We start from the raw sequence: 14,794 nt of genomic DNA on the forward strand, positions 1-14,794 counted from the left end.
GGTTTTTTATTTCTCATTTCGCATTTCTCAGTTTCGGCTTTTCATTTTTCATTTATTTTCTCTTTCATTCCTTATTTCTTCTTATTTCTTATTCCGCATTTTTAATTTGTCATTTCGCATTTTATATTTCTCATTTTTTTTTTTTTTTGTAGATTTCGGGCCGTAGAAGTACAAATCTATGCAAAATATGACCAATTTTTAACGAAATTTTCGAAATTTCACTAAATATATTTTCTTCTAGATTTCGGGCAGTAGAAGTCACTCCCGCTTTCGTTTCTTCGATAACTCCAATGGTTTTTCCAGAATAGTCCTTTGAAAAGTACAAATCTATGCATAATTTGTAATATGATTCTGCGCTATGCGTCCGGAGAGTGCGGACGTTTCCAACAATCCCTCTGGGGATGCGTGTAAGAAATGTAAAATTATACCCGTGACAGGGCTTAAATGTGTTAAGTGCAATTCGCTCAGTCATCCCAGCTGTGTGAAATTATTAAAAAATGTGCAGTACCTAGGTGATGCGCAAATAATCTGTTGCGATAATGGTGAAAGTGTGGATAATGCAAGTAACAAGTCGCAAATATTTGAATTTTCCCATGAAGATATTGAAAAGATTATCCAAAAGGTAACTCGGCCATTAATGCATGAAATTGAGTTGTTGCGTATGGAAGTTCGAGATTTAAAAGAAACTAATGTGGACTTGATTAAATTAATGACACAAAGTAACCCCAGTCTTGCTCCAAAGCTCTTTTCTTCTCAAGAAATAAAATCTACAGTTCCTAAATGGTCGTCAGTCGTTACACAATCAATTGATAAGCCAAGTCAGTCATTACATTTTCCGAATTTTCGTGATAAAGTTGATGTGAACTTGAATAAACCTTTCACTGAAGGTGAGAGAAGCACCGATAACGATAACAAGAACAGTGCAAGAAATCGTGGAAAGAAAATTCAAAAAAAGGAGTCAACTACTGTTACCAATAAACAAACAGATGAATTTCGTGTGAGTAGGGACGACGAAATAAATTTTCATGACAAAGTGGAAAATCCGTGGATGGAACTAAGAAGAAATCGAAGCAATCGTAGAAAACAAGTACCCACTATAACTGGAACTTCGAAGCAAGAAGATGATGGTGAATTTCGTTCTACTTACGTTAAAAGAGCATGGTTCTACGTCGGAAAAGTTGTCAAAAACATTGAGACTAGTAGTGTCAAAGCTTATATAACCAAAAAGTTGTCCACTGATGAGGTCATAGTCGAAAATCTTAAGCTGCAGGGAACATATGATGCCTTTAAAGTTGGTGTAAACTTTAGTCTGAAGGACAATTTATTACGTGAAGATTTTTGGCCACAAGGTGTGTGTGTAAGACGGTTTAATTTTCCAAAGAAGAATTTTTTAGGAAAAAATGCAGGGACGGAGTTAATTTGAAGAAACTCCATCATGAAGAGAGCGACGAATGTTACTTTAAACTAAACCGGCCCAACAGTTGTGGTAATGATTATCTACCTATTTATTACCAAAATGTTCGCAGCATTAGGTCGAGAGTTAATGAGGTATTTTTTTGTTTAAATGTTTCGGATTATGATGTCATTTGTTTAACTGAGTCATGGCTTGACTCATCAATCAGTAATTGTGAATTTATGCCATCTAGTTATTGTGTGTTTCGTGCCGATCGTAATTTTACATGTAGTAATCGGCAAAGAGGTGGAGGGGTGGTCTTAGCAGTTAGTGACAAATTTCCTGTGTCGAGTGTTGATTTATCAGTTTTCGACGCTTTTCATCTTATTGATATAGTTGCTTGTAAGTTATGTTGTGGACGTAGTTCTTTATTTATTTTTGTGATATATATTCCTCCGGATGTGTCCATTCAAGAATATGAATTATTTTTAGAATGTTTTGAAAATATTGCTGTTGAATTAGATAATATTCTTATAATTGGTGACTTCAATGCTCCTACTTTTTCGAATAATGTAAAGGATTCAAAATCTAATTTAGTATTTAATATGATGTCTTTTTTGAACCTTACACAGTATAACAATATTCGTAACTGTAATAAGGTATTACTGGACTTAGTTTTTACCAATTACGGCAAATGTTTGGTTGAACAGGACACCTGTCCTATTGTGCCAGAAGATCGACACCATCCTGCGCTTAATATTAATTTGGTTTTAAAAACTGGTACCTACGAAAATTTGTCTATGTGTACAGATGTAAAAACTTATAACTTTAAAAAGGCGGACTATGTTTCTTTATATAATGGTCTATTAACCACTAATTGGGATGTCCTGTATGAGTCCACTAATGTGAATAGTGCCTGTGAGACGTTATACAGAATATTGTACTCATTGTTTGATAAACATGTACCATTGTTTAAATGTTCCAAATTCAGTTTCCCGAGTTGGTATACTACTGAACTTAGACAACAAATCATTCTGAAGCATAAAGTGTTTAGAGAAATCAAACGAAAGCCTTCCTGTCATCTTCGAAATCACTTCAGTTCTTTACGTCGTATTGTTAAACAACTCTTGCGTCGGGATTTTAATAACTACATTAAAAATGTTCAGCATGCTTTACTGCGTGATCCTAAATACTTCTGGTCGTATATCAAAGAAAAAAAGGGGCGCTCCAATATTCCCAATAAAGTTCACCTTAACCATAATTTTCATGATAACCCAGCTGATATTGTTAATTGCTTTGCTAAATTCTTTTCTTCGTCTTTTCATAATCCTTCATTGAATAGTTTTGCTCATTCAAGTCAGCTTACAGGTATTAGTAATAGTTGCATTAATGTGGTTATTTCTGAAGATGATGTAAGCAGGGCAATAAAATTACTTAAGGATAGTCAAGTTGCTGGAGATGATCAAGTTCCCAGTTTTCTGGTTAAAGACTGTTCTAATGTTTTCGTTAAGCCCCTAATGCATATCTTTAATATAATTTTAAAAACTTCATGCTTTCCGGATAAGTGGAAAACCGCCAAGATTGTGCCCATTTTCAAGAGTGGTGATGTTTCAGCAGTGAGCAATTATAGACCTATTTCGTTGCTGTGCAATTTTTCAAAAATATTTGAACGTATTCTTTTTAATCAGATCTCCTTCCAAACTAAGTTGTTAGTAAATGAGGGCCAACATGGGTTTACCATGGGCAGATCCACTTTAACGAATTTAACTTGCTATTCCCAAGATATATCTCAGGCTTTGGATAACAGAGGTCAATTGGACGTGATGTATGGTGATTTTTCAAAGGCCTTTGACAGAGTCAACCACCAGCTCTTATTAAGAAAGCTGTCGAATATTGGTTTCTCTAATTCTCTCACAAATCTTTTTGAATCTTATTTGACTAAGCGCAACAATTTTGTGGTAGTAAATGGATTTAAGTCCAACAGTTACATCACAGCTGCTGGAGTGCCGCAGGGCTCCACTCTTGGTCCTTTGCTATTCACATTATTTATTAACGATGTGCTAGATTGTATTCGCTACTCAAAAGTTCTCATTTTCGCAGATGATATTAAAATATACCGTGAAATTAGTGGTAATAGTGACTCCTTGCTTCTTCAAAAAGACATAAATAATTTGGTTTCTTGGTCATTGCTCAACTTTTTACCTTTAAATGAGAATAAATCCTTTATTATTTCGTTCACACACAAGCTTAATGTATGCGAGTTTGATTACAAAATCAATCATCACAGCTTACAGAAATGCTCTTCCATTTTGGATTTAGGTGTTTTGTATGATAATAAGTTCAGTTTTGCAGAACATGTGGAGAGCATTACTTCACAAGCTAAAAGATCACTAGGGTTCCTTATTAGAAACTGCAAAGATTTCACTAGCATTCAAGCTTTGAAAACTTTGTTCTATGCTTTGGTGCGCTCTAAATTAGAATACTGTGCGTTAGCTTGGTTTCCTTATTACAACTATCAAGTAGTATGCCTTGAGAACATACAGCGCAGATTTTTAAAGTACCTCTATTTTAAGGAACAGAAAACATGGCCAACGAGAAATTATCCGCAAACAGCTCTACTAGAAAAATTTGATATGAGTTCATTATTTTGTAGACGTGTTACTGGCGTTATCGTCTTTTTATATAAATTATTAAATAATCAAATTGATTGCAGGGCCTTAACTAATTCTTTGTCCTTTCTGGTACCTAGAACTAGCAGCAGGCATTCTGTAACACTATACACTAGCATTGCTAGAACTAATTTTGGGAGAAAAGCACCGATATATCTAATAAGCTATTTTTTAAAAGAAATAGAAATGAATTCCGATTTTGACATTTTTAACACTAGCCTTAAGTCTATAAAAGACACTGTTAGAATTAAGCTTAAGTAGTTTACACTTTACTTTCAGATATGGTTTTCATACTGTTGTATTTTAATTTAAGTTATTTATTTCTTGATGTATATGCCTAGATTTACAGATTGTGTGTTTGATTTTTGATATTGCAGATAAATGTAGGTATTTATTTCGGCTTTTATTTATTCATTCATTCATTTATTTCTATTTTAATTTTATTTAAGTTAAGTTACTGTTCTTATGTTTTATTATATTGAGATCTTTGATTATTTATGCATTTAATTTATTAATTTGTTATTTTCTTTGATTCTGAATTGTTGTCATTGTTTTTATATTCTTTATAATTGTCCTGTAACTGGAATGTGTAGTTCTGTTGGGCAATAAACTTTATTTATTTATTTATTTATTTATTATAATTTGACCAATTTTTAACGAAATTTTCGAAATTTTACTAAATATATTTTCTTCTAGATTTCGGGCAGTAGAAGTCACTCCCGCTTTCGTTTCTTCGATAACTCCAATGGTTTTTCCAGAATCTCCTTTGAAAAGTACAAATCTATGCAAAATAGGACCAATTTTCGGCCAATTTTCAACGAAATTTTCGAAATTTTACTAAATATATTTTCTTGTAGATTTCGGGCCGCAGAAGTCACTCCCGCTTTCATTTCTTTGATAACTCCAATGGTTTTTCCAGAATCGACCTTTAAAAAGTACAAATCTATGCATAATTTGACCAATTTTTAACGAAATTTTCGAAATTTTACTAAATATGTTTTGAAAAGTACAAATCTATGCAAAATATGACCAATTTTCGAGCAATTTTCAACGAAATTTTCGAAATTTTACTAAATATATTTTCTTGTAAATTTCGGGCCGTAGAAGTCACTCCCGCTTTCATTTCTTCGATAACTCCAAGGGTTTTCCCAGAATCGACCTTTGAAAAGTACAAATCTATGCAAAATACGACCAATTTCCAACAAAATTTTCGAAAGTCATTTCGCATTTGATATTTCTCATTCTTCATCTGTCATTTCTCGTATTTCTCATTTATCATTTCGTATTTCTAATTTCGCATTTCTGATTTCCCACGTTGCATTTCTAATTTATCATTTTAAAATGAGAATGGAAGATAGAAAATGATGAAGGAATAAGAAGTGAGAAATGAGAAGAAATGAGAAATAAGACGAAATGAGGTTAGAATTACTGAGAAGAAATGAAAAATAGAAATTAAATGCGTAATGAGACATGTGAAATGAGAAATGGGAAATGAGAAATGCGAAGTGAGTAGTGCGAAATGAGAAATGGAGACAAAATGAGCAATAAAAACGAGAAAAAGTGGGTAATTATAAAATAAATGGAGAGAAATGAGAACTGAAAAGAGAAAAGAGATGAAAGAAAAATGAGAAATGAAAAATGACAAAATAGAATAAATAGGAAGAAATGAGAATAAATCAGACCTGAGAAAAAATAAGAAATGAAAAGACAAGAAAAATGAGGAAGAAGATGAGAAATGAGAGATGAAAAGAAATTGGAAAAAAACGATGAAATTGGAAGAAATGCGTAATGAAAAGTGGGTAATGCAAAATGTGTAACAAGAAATGACAAATGTAAAGAGATGTGAAGAAATCAGAAAAAATGAGAAGAAATGAGAAAAAAGAAGAAACGTTTTTACGTTTCTGGGGAAAAATGAGAAATGAGAAGAAATAAGAAGAAATTATAAATTAATTAGAAGAAATTAGAAGAAATCAAATGGGAAGAAATGAGAATAAATGGGAACTGAGCAGAAATGAGAAATGAAAAGACATGAAAAATGAGAAAAGAGAAATGAGAAGTGGGGAGAAATTCGAAGAATCGCGTAATATGAAACACTAAACGCAAAATGCGGAATGAACAATGAGAAATGACAATTGAGAAGAAATAAGAAAGCAGAAGAAATGTGAGAAGAAATCATAAATGAGAACAAATAACAAACGAGGAATGAGACGAAATGAGAAATGCAAAATGAAAACACATGAAAAATGATAAAGAAGAAGAATTTAGAAACGAGAGATGAGAAATAACAACTGAGAAGAAATAGAAAAGCAGAAAAAATGTGCCTCACACCGTTTTAAAATGTCTTTAATACTTAAATATGTATTTTGTAAACTCTATAAAGAAATACATCAAGAAGTAAGGAAAACAGCAATAAAGAAACGAGAAGAAGTGAGAAGAAATTAAAAAAAAAGAGGAATGATGTGCTTTTCATCGTTTTCAAGTATCAATAATTTACAAATATTTTGTTAACTTTCATGAAAAAACACTTTCGCAACCACAGAAAAAAACACAAGGATCAAAAATAGTCTGGAAGCAAGCTGAAAAATGGACGAACAAAATTTAATTTATATTTTTCGAGAATATTGTTTTCACTTAAATTTCAGTACAAATTGCGTAAAATTTCACTTAAAGACTCGCATCATTATTTTGGTAAAAAATATCACTACTATTATCTACAAATTTTTAAACCTTTGGAGGTGATCCACCACAACACTCCCTACAAAAAAGTAAAAAAAAAACGCTACATCGTTGCAAAGCGTCTTTAATTGCTGTTTATGAAAAAAATGCTTTAAGAATCAGACAAAGAAGACGCCCACGTTTGGTAAAAATACAAATTCTTGAACGAATTCGATATTTGGAAGAAATAATTTGATTTTATGAAGTCGCGTTATGAGTCTAGCAAAGAATATTGCTTATTGTTTGCCATTTTTTAGGTTATTTAAGAGTGAGCCGCCACAACACCCCCCACAAAAAAGTAAAAAGAGAGTTTTAATTTTCGGATGTTTTACAGTCTTTGACGAAAACATTAATAATGAATCCTCCGCTCATTCTGGTTTCATCCAGACACTGTTTATCTAGATTTTTGTTATATATTTCATCACCCAGACAGAAAAATATTGAAATCCGACCTCCTCACCAACGAGCTGTCAACTTGTGACCCCCCAATAACTGAATATTTCAAGCCAACTCAATTCGTCTTCGTAATTTCGCCAAAGTGCTGTCCTAAGCTACCTCTCCGAAGCAGCAAGTATATGAGCACATCAGCCACCGTGAAACATTCAAGCACATGTATTTTATGTTTGCTGACTACAAACATTTTCATTTATAATTTCGTATTCATTTCGCATTTTCAATTTCTCATTTCCCATTTGTTATTTCTCATTTTCCGTCTCTCATTTCTCATTACGCTTTTATTCCGGATTTCTCAATTCTCATTTCTTCTCATTTCTCATTTCGCGTTCATTCTTGTTTTCGTATTTTTTATTTTTCATTTCGTCTTTTTTTTTCATTTTTCACTTCCGATTTCGCACTTATTTTGCCTTTCTAATTTCTCATTTTACATTTCTTGTTTCCAATTTTGCATTTCTCAATCCTAATCTCTCATCTCTCAAATCTCGTCTTTCATTTCTCATCTCCCATCTGTCATTTTTCATTTCTCATCTCTCGTTTCACATTTCTCATTTCTTTTCATTCCTTATTCCTCATTTTGAAATTCTCATTTCTCATTTCTTGTTTATTTTATCGCATTTCTTCTTTTTTATACATTTCGAAATTTTTATTTATAATTTCGCAACCATTTCGCATTTCTCGTTTCGCATTTGTTATTTATCCTTTTCCGTCTCTTAGTTCTCATTTCGCTTTTATTCCAGATTTCTCAGTTCTCATTTCTTCTCATTTCTCATTTCGAGTTGGTTCCTGATTTCGTAATCTTCATTTTTCATTTCGTATTTATTTTTTTTATTTCTCACTTCTAATTTTGTACTTATTTTGCCTTTTTATTTCTCTTTTTTCATTAGGACTTTTAGATTTCTTATTTCCAATTTTCCATTTCACATTCCTAATCTCTGATCTCTCAACTCTCGTCTCTTATCTCTCATCTACCAGCTGTCATTTCGTATCTGTCATTTTCTATTTCCCATCTGCCTTTTCACATTTTTCGTTCTTCTATTTCCTTTTTCTCATTTTGCAATGTTTATTTCTCATTTCGCTTGTTTTATAGCATTTTTTTTCTCATTTCTCATTAATGTCGTAATTTTCATTTATAATTTCGCATTTTTAATTTCTCATTTCGCATTTCTCATTTTCCATTTGTTATTTCCCATTTTCCGTCTCTCATTTCTCATGTTCCGTCGCTCATTTCTCATTTCGCTTTTATTCCAGATTTCTCAATTCTCATTCCTTTTCATTTCTCATTTGCTTTCATTCCTGATTTCGTTTTTATCATTATTCATTTCGTATTTCTTTTTTTCATTTCTCATTTCTCACTTCGCATTCATTTTGCATTCCTAATTTCTCATTTATCATTTGGTATTTTACATTTCTTATTTCCAATTTTTCATTTCTTATTCCTAATCTGTCATCTCTCAAATCTCCTCTCTCATCTCTCATCTATCATTTTTCATCTCTCATCCCCCTTTTCTCATTTTTCGTTTTCTTTCATTCCTTATTTCTTATTTTGTAATTCCCATTTTTGATTCATTTCGTAATTTTCATTTATAATTTCGCATTCGTTTCGCATTTTTAATTACTTATTTCGCGTTTCTCATTTCCCATTTGTCATTTCTCACTTTCCATCTCTCATTTCTCATTTCGTTTTCATTCTAGATTTCTCAGTTCTCATTTTCTCTCTGGTTTTTAATTTCACGTTCATTCCTGATTTCGTATTCCTCATTTTTCTTTTTCATATCTAATTTTTTTATTTCTCAGTTCTCATTTCCCACTCATTTAGCTTTTCCAATTTGTCATATTTTATCTGGAATTTAGATTTCGTATTTCCAGTTTTTTATTTCTCATTCCTAATCTCCCATTTCTCAAATCTGGTTTCTCATCTCTCATCTCCTATCTGATATTTTGTCTTTGTCATTTTTCATCTCTTGTCTCTCTTTTATCATTTCTCGTTTTATCTTATTCCTTATTTTTCATTTTGTGATTCTCATTTCTCATTTCGCGTTTATCTTATCACATTTCTTTTTTCTCATTTCTCATTCATTTCGTAATTTTTATCTATTAGTTCGCATTAATTTCGCATTTTTAAATACTCATTTCGCATTTCTCATTTCCCATTTGTTTTTTCTCTTTTTCCGTCACTCATTTCTCATTTCGCTTTCATTCCAGATTTCTCAGTTCTCATTTTCTCTCGTTTCTCATTTTGCGTTCATTACTGATTTCGTATTTCTCATTTTTCAGTTTGTATTTCTTTTTTTCTTTTCCAAATTCTCATTTCGTCCTCATTTTGCCTTTTAAATTTCTTATTTTTTATTTGGTATTTTACATTTCTTATTTCCAATTTTTTATTTCTCATTCCTAATCTCCCATCTCTCAAATCTCCTCTCTCATATCTCATCTATCTGATATTTCGTGTGTGTCATTTTTCATCTCTCGTCTCTCCTTTCTCATTTCTCATTTTTTCTCATTCCTTATTTGTCATTTTGTAAGTCTCATTTCTCATTTCGTGTTTATCTTTTCGCATGTATTTTTTCTCGTTTCTCATTTATTTCGTAATTTTCATTTATAATTTCGCATTCATTTCGCATTTTTAATTACTCATTTCGCATTTCTCATTTCCCACTTGTAATTTCTATTCTCTATCATTCCTCGTTCCTTCTCATTTCGAGTTCATTTCTGATTTCGCTTTTCCCATTTCTCGTTACCAGTTTCACGTTTTCATTTCGCATTTCTCAATTTGGGTTTTTCATTTTTCATTTCTTATCTCTTTCATTCCTCATTTCTTCTTATTTCTTATTTTGCATTCATTCCTTATTCCACAGTTCTCATTTTTCTCATTTCGCGTTCATTTCTGATTTCTCATTTTTTATTACAAATTTCTCGTTTCCAATTTCGCGTTTTTAATTTGTCATATCGCATTATATATTTCTCAGTTTTCATCTGCCATTTCTCTTATTCCTCATTTATTATTTCGCAGTTTTGGTTCTTCATTTCTCATTCCTGATTTTTTTATGTTTCACTTCTCATTTTTCATTTCGTATTTCTAATTTCGCATTTCTCATTTCCCATATCCCATTGCGGATTTCCAATTTTTCATTTCGCATTTCGCATTTCTCATTTCTCATGTTGCATTTCTAATTTTAGCATTTTAAAATGACAATGGTAGATAGGAAATGAAGGCTAAGAATTCAGGAATAAGAAGAAGTGAGAAATGAGAAGAAATGAGGTTAGAAATAGTGAGAAGAAATGAAAACCAGAAATTAAATGGGAAATGCGTAATGAGACATGCGAAATGAGAAACGAAAAGACGTCAAAAATGAGAATAAATTCGAAAAAAACGAAGAAATTAGAAGAAATGCGTAATGCAAAGTGAGAAATGCAAATTGTGTAATGAGATATGACAAATGTGAACAGATGTGAAGAAATGAGAAAAAATGAAAAAACAAAGAGAAGAAATGAGAAAGGAAAAAAATGTAAAATAGGAAAAATGAGAAGTGAGAAGAAATGAGAAGAAATTAGAAGAAATGAGAAGGAATTAGAAGAAACTAGAAGCAATTAGCAGCATTTAGAAAAAATTGGAAGAATATGAAATGCAAACTGCGTAATGAGAAATGAGATGTGAAAACGAATAAATGAGAAAAAATAGGAACTGAACAAAGATGAGAAATAAAGTGTCATGACAAATGAGAAATGAGAAGTGGGGAGAAATTCGAAGAAATTCGAAGAAATGTGTTATGTAAAACATCAAACGCAAAATGCGGAATGAGCAATGAGAAATGAGAAATGAAAACACATGAAAAATAAGAAAGAAGAGAAATTTAGAAACGAGAAATTAGAAATGACAATTGAGAAGAAATAAGAAAGCAGAAGAAATGTGAGAAGAAATCAGAAATGAGAAGAAAGAACAAACGCGGAATGAGACGAAATGCAAAATAAAAAATGAGAAATGACAAGTGAGAAGAAATGAGATTGGAATTACTGAGAAGAAATGAAAAATATAAAATAAATGCGAATTGAGAAATGCAAAATGAGTAATGAGAAGTGCGAAATAGAGAAAAAAATGAGCAATAAAAATGAGAAAGAAGAGAAATGGGAAATGAAAAATGACAAAATAGAATAAATAGGAAGAAATGAGAAGAAAGGAGACCTGAAAAGTAATGAGAAATGAAAATACATGAAAAATGTGGAAGAAGAAGGAATGAAAGATGATAAACGAAAAGAAATGAGAAGTATTTAGAAGAAATTCGAAGATATTAGCTGAAATTAGGACAAATTGGAAGAATACGAAATGCAAACTCTATAATGAGAAATGAGAAAAGAAAACGGACAAATGAAAAGAAATTAGAATAAATGAGACCTGAGCAGAAATGAGAAATAAAAAGTCATGAAAAATGAGAAAACAGAACTGAGAAATCAGAAATGGGGAGAAATGCGACGAACTTCGACGAAGTGCGTGATGTCAAACACCAAACGCAAAATGCGGAATGAGCAATGAGAAGGGAGAAAGAAGATGACTTTAGAAAAGAGAGATGAAAAATAACAATTGAGAAAAAATAAAAAAGCAGAAAAAATGTGAGAAGGAATAAGAAATGAGAAGCAATAACAAACGAGGAATGAGGCGAAATGCGAAATGACAAATGAGAATATATGAGAAGAAATTAGAAACTAAAAAAAATGTAAAATCAAAAAAATGAGAACTGAGAAGAAATGAGAAGAAATTAGAACAAATGAGAAGGAATTAGAAGAAACTAGAAGCAATTAGCAGCATTTAGAAGAAATTGGAAGAATATGAAATGCAAACTGCATAATGAGAAATGAAAAATGAAAACGAATAAATGAGAAAAAATAGGAACTGAACAAAAATGAGAAATAAAATGTCATGAAAAATGAGAAATGAGAAGTGGGGAGAAATTCGAAGAAATGTGTTGTGTAAAACACCAAACGCAAAATGCGGAATGAGCAATGAGAAGTGAGAAAGAAGACGACTTTAGTAAGTAAGTAAGTAAGTAAGTAAGTAAGTAATTTTATTGTGCTAAAAACATAAAGTTTATACACTCGTCCAAAGTTTACAAGAATGTAATAGTAAAAATAAACATAAAAACCATGCAATACAATACTTATGTAGATTATGAGCTAGCTACATGATAAACAAGAAATTACTCAAAATTATATTGAAAATATTCATTGAAACTATAAAAACTATTTTCGGTTAAGACATCCTTGATTTTTTTTAGAAATTGAGATGGTGGAAGGTTGCGGAAACTCTGAGGTAATTTGTTAAAGAACACTATACAGAAATAGTTCCTGGCAGTTCTGCAACGGTTTATTCTCAAATTTTCGATTAACAAATTTGTGGACCTGGTATTATAGTCATGGAAAGAACTCAGTGTAGGAAATTGATTAATTTGGTTTACTAAAAATTTAAAACAGTGATAGATATACAAGCAGGGCAATGTCAAAATATTTAAGGATTGAAATGAAAATTTTTTTTTAGAAAAGAGAGATGAAAAATAACAATTGAGAAGAAATAAGAAAGCAGAAAAAATGTGAGAAGGAATAAGAAATGAGAAGCAATAACAAACGAGGAATGAGGCGAAATGCGAAATGACAAATGAGAATAAATGAGAAGAAATTAGAAATGAGAAAAAGTTTCCAAGGAGTAAAAAACGTGCGTCACATCGTTTTAAAATGCCTTTAATTTCTAAATATTTTGTAAACTCTATAAAGAGATACACCAAGAAGTAAAGAAAACAACAATAAAGAAATGAGAAGAAAGTAGAAAAAATGAGAAATAATGTGCTTTACATCGTTTTCAAGTGTCAATAATTTATAAATATTTTGTTAAGCTTTCATGAAAATACTCTTTCGCAACCACAGAAAAAAACAAAAGAATCAATAATACTCTGGGAGCAAGCTGAAAACCACCGAATTTAACTTTAGAGATTCGGACCATTATTTTGGTAAAAAATATCACCTATTATTATTTGCTAATTTTTAAACTTTTGGAGGTGATCCACCACAACACTCCCTACAATAAAGTAAAAAAAAGCGCTACATCGTTGCGTCTTTAATTGCTTTTTATGAAAAAAATGCTTTAAGAATCAGAGAAAGAAGAAGCCCACCTTTTGTAAAATGAAGAGCGAGCCGCCACAACACCCCCCACAAAAAAGTAAAAAGATTGAGTTTTAAATTTCCGATGTTTTATGAAGTCTTTGACGAAAACATTAATAATGAATCCTCCGCTCATTCTGGTTTCATCCAGACACTGTTTATCTAGATTTTTGTTACATATTTCATTACCCAGACAGAAAAATATTGAAATCCGACCTCCTCACCAACGAGCTGTCAACTTGTGACCCCCCAATAACTGAATATTTCAAGCCAACTCAATTCGTCTTCGTAATTTCGTCAAAGTGCTGTCCTAAGCTACCTCTCCAAAGCAGCAAGTATATGAGCACATCAGCCGCCGTGAAACATTCAAGCACATGTATTTTATGTTTGCTGACTACAAACGATTCTGAATAAGACTTTCCTAGTGTTGTCCCCAATACTACTCAAGTGTGAAGATACTGCATTCAGGAGGGTCGGAAATCTTGTCGTTTATCGTAAACTACATTAATAAAGGATAATGTTTCGTCCAAACCTGTCGATAATTTCCGTCTCTTTGACACAGGAACGTCTCGTTATCGCTCCAAACTATTTCAGGAAGTCCTCTTTGTCACGAGTGTCACTCAAGAGGTTTGACGTATTGTTGCCATTTTACGTTTTTATCTCGAGCGACTTTCGTCTATAGGGTTTAAGCCGGTTGGAGGTAAAGTGCTTTGCTCAATCGGAACGAGGTCGAATACGAGTTTATTATTATCGGTTTATTTTCCAACGGCAAATTGTAATTGTTAGTGAACACTAGTTGGAGACGAAGTTGGTGCATTTGATTGTGATTACGATGTTGTAATCGGCTTTAATTTGTAGCTGTATGGATGATTCGAACTAATTGTTAAAGTAGCATATATAGAGAGTTTGCAGTTATCAAGGGTGTACTCAAAATGGTGGTTATTCGAAATAATAGGGTGTGTATAATCCACCCTAGCCACAGATAAATACTTTAGTTTGCACTTAATAAACTCCCCTAGAAAATTAAAGTGCTCATAAAGCATTTAGCAACACAGACGTCATAATAAGCTTCTAAACAAAGCAGCCGGGATGGCCGTATTTTAAATTCCGGAAGGACGAAAAGTAGTTATAAATTAAATTCCATCCCCTCGTGCCGCCGAACCTGTTACTACTAGATGATTCAGGGGCTAGTTCGCCCCGAGTCGAAAAAGTCATTTTTCTGAGTTTTATTTTCGACGGTTCTGCTTTTTGCGCAACTTCTTTCATTATTCCTCATAATTTTATTTAAATGAGTAAAGGGTCGGTATCCGTGGCCTCGTGTTTCATTCCATTTTAATTAAGTTAATGCGAAAGAGATTGTGCTGGATCTCTCCAACAAACCGCTCGTAAGGTAAAATAAAACCTTTTTATTTAATTC

General features: G+C 32.0%; 1 protein-coding gene across 1 annotated transcript in view; it reads left to right on the forward strand.

Annotated features, from left to right (window-relative positions):
- Positions 1-358: 358 nt before the first annotated feature.
- The window catches only part of LOC135127385 (uncharacterized), a 29,784-nt gene continuing 15,348 nt past the window's right edge, over positions 359-14,794 (forward strand). Inside the window, exons 1-2 of the mRNA XM_064053832.1 lie at positions 359-1,349; positions 2,762-3,460. Coding sequence (XP_063909902.1) covers positions 359-1,349; positions 2,762-3,460 — 1,690 coding nt within the window. The remainder of the gene's footprint in view (positions 1,350-2,761; positions 3,461-14,794) is intronic.

The sequence above is a fragment of the Zophobas morio genome, unplaced genomic scaffold, assembly GCF_036711695.1.
Source record: "Zophobas morio isolate AGI-343-1 ecotype UQ-CSIRO unplaced genomic scaffold, CSIRO_AGI_Zmor_V1 ptg000011l, whole genome shotgun sequence".
NCBI lineage: Eukaryota > Metazoa > Arthropoda > Insecta > Coleoptera > Tenebrionidae > Zophobas > Zophobas morio.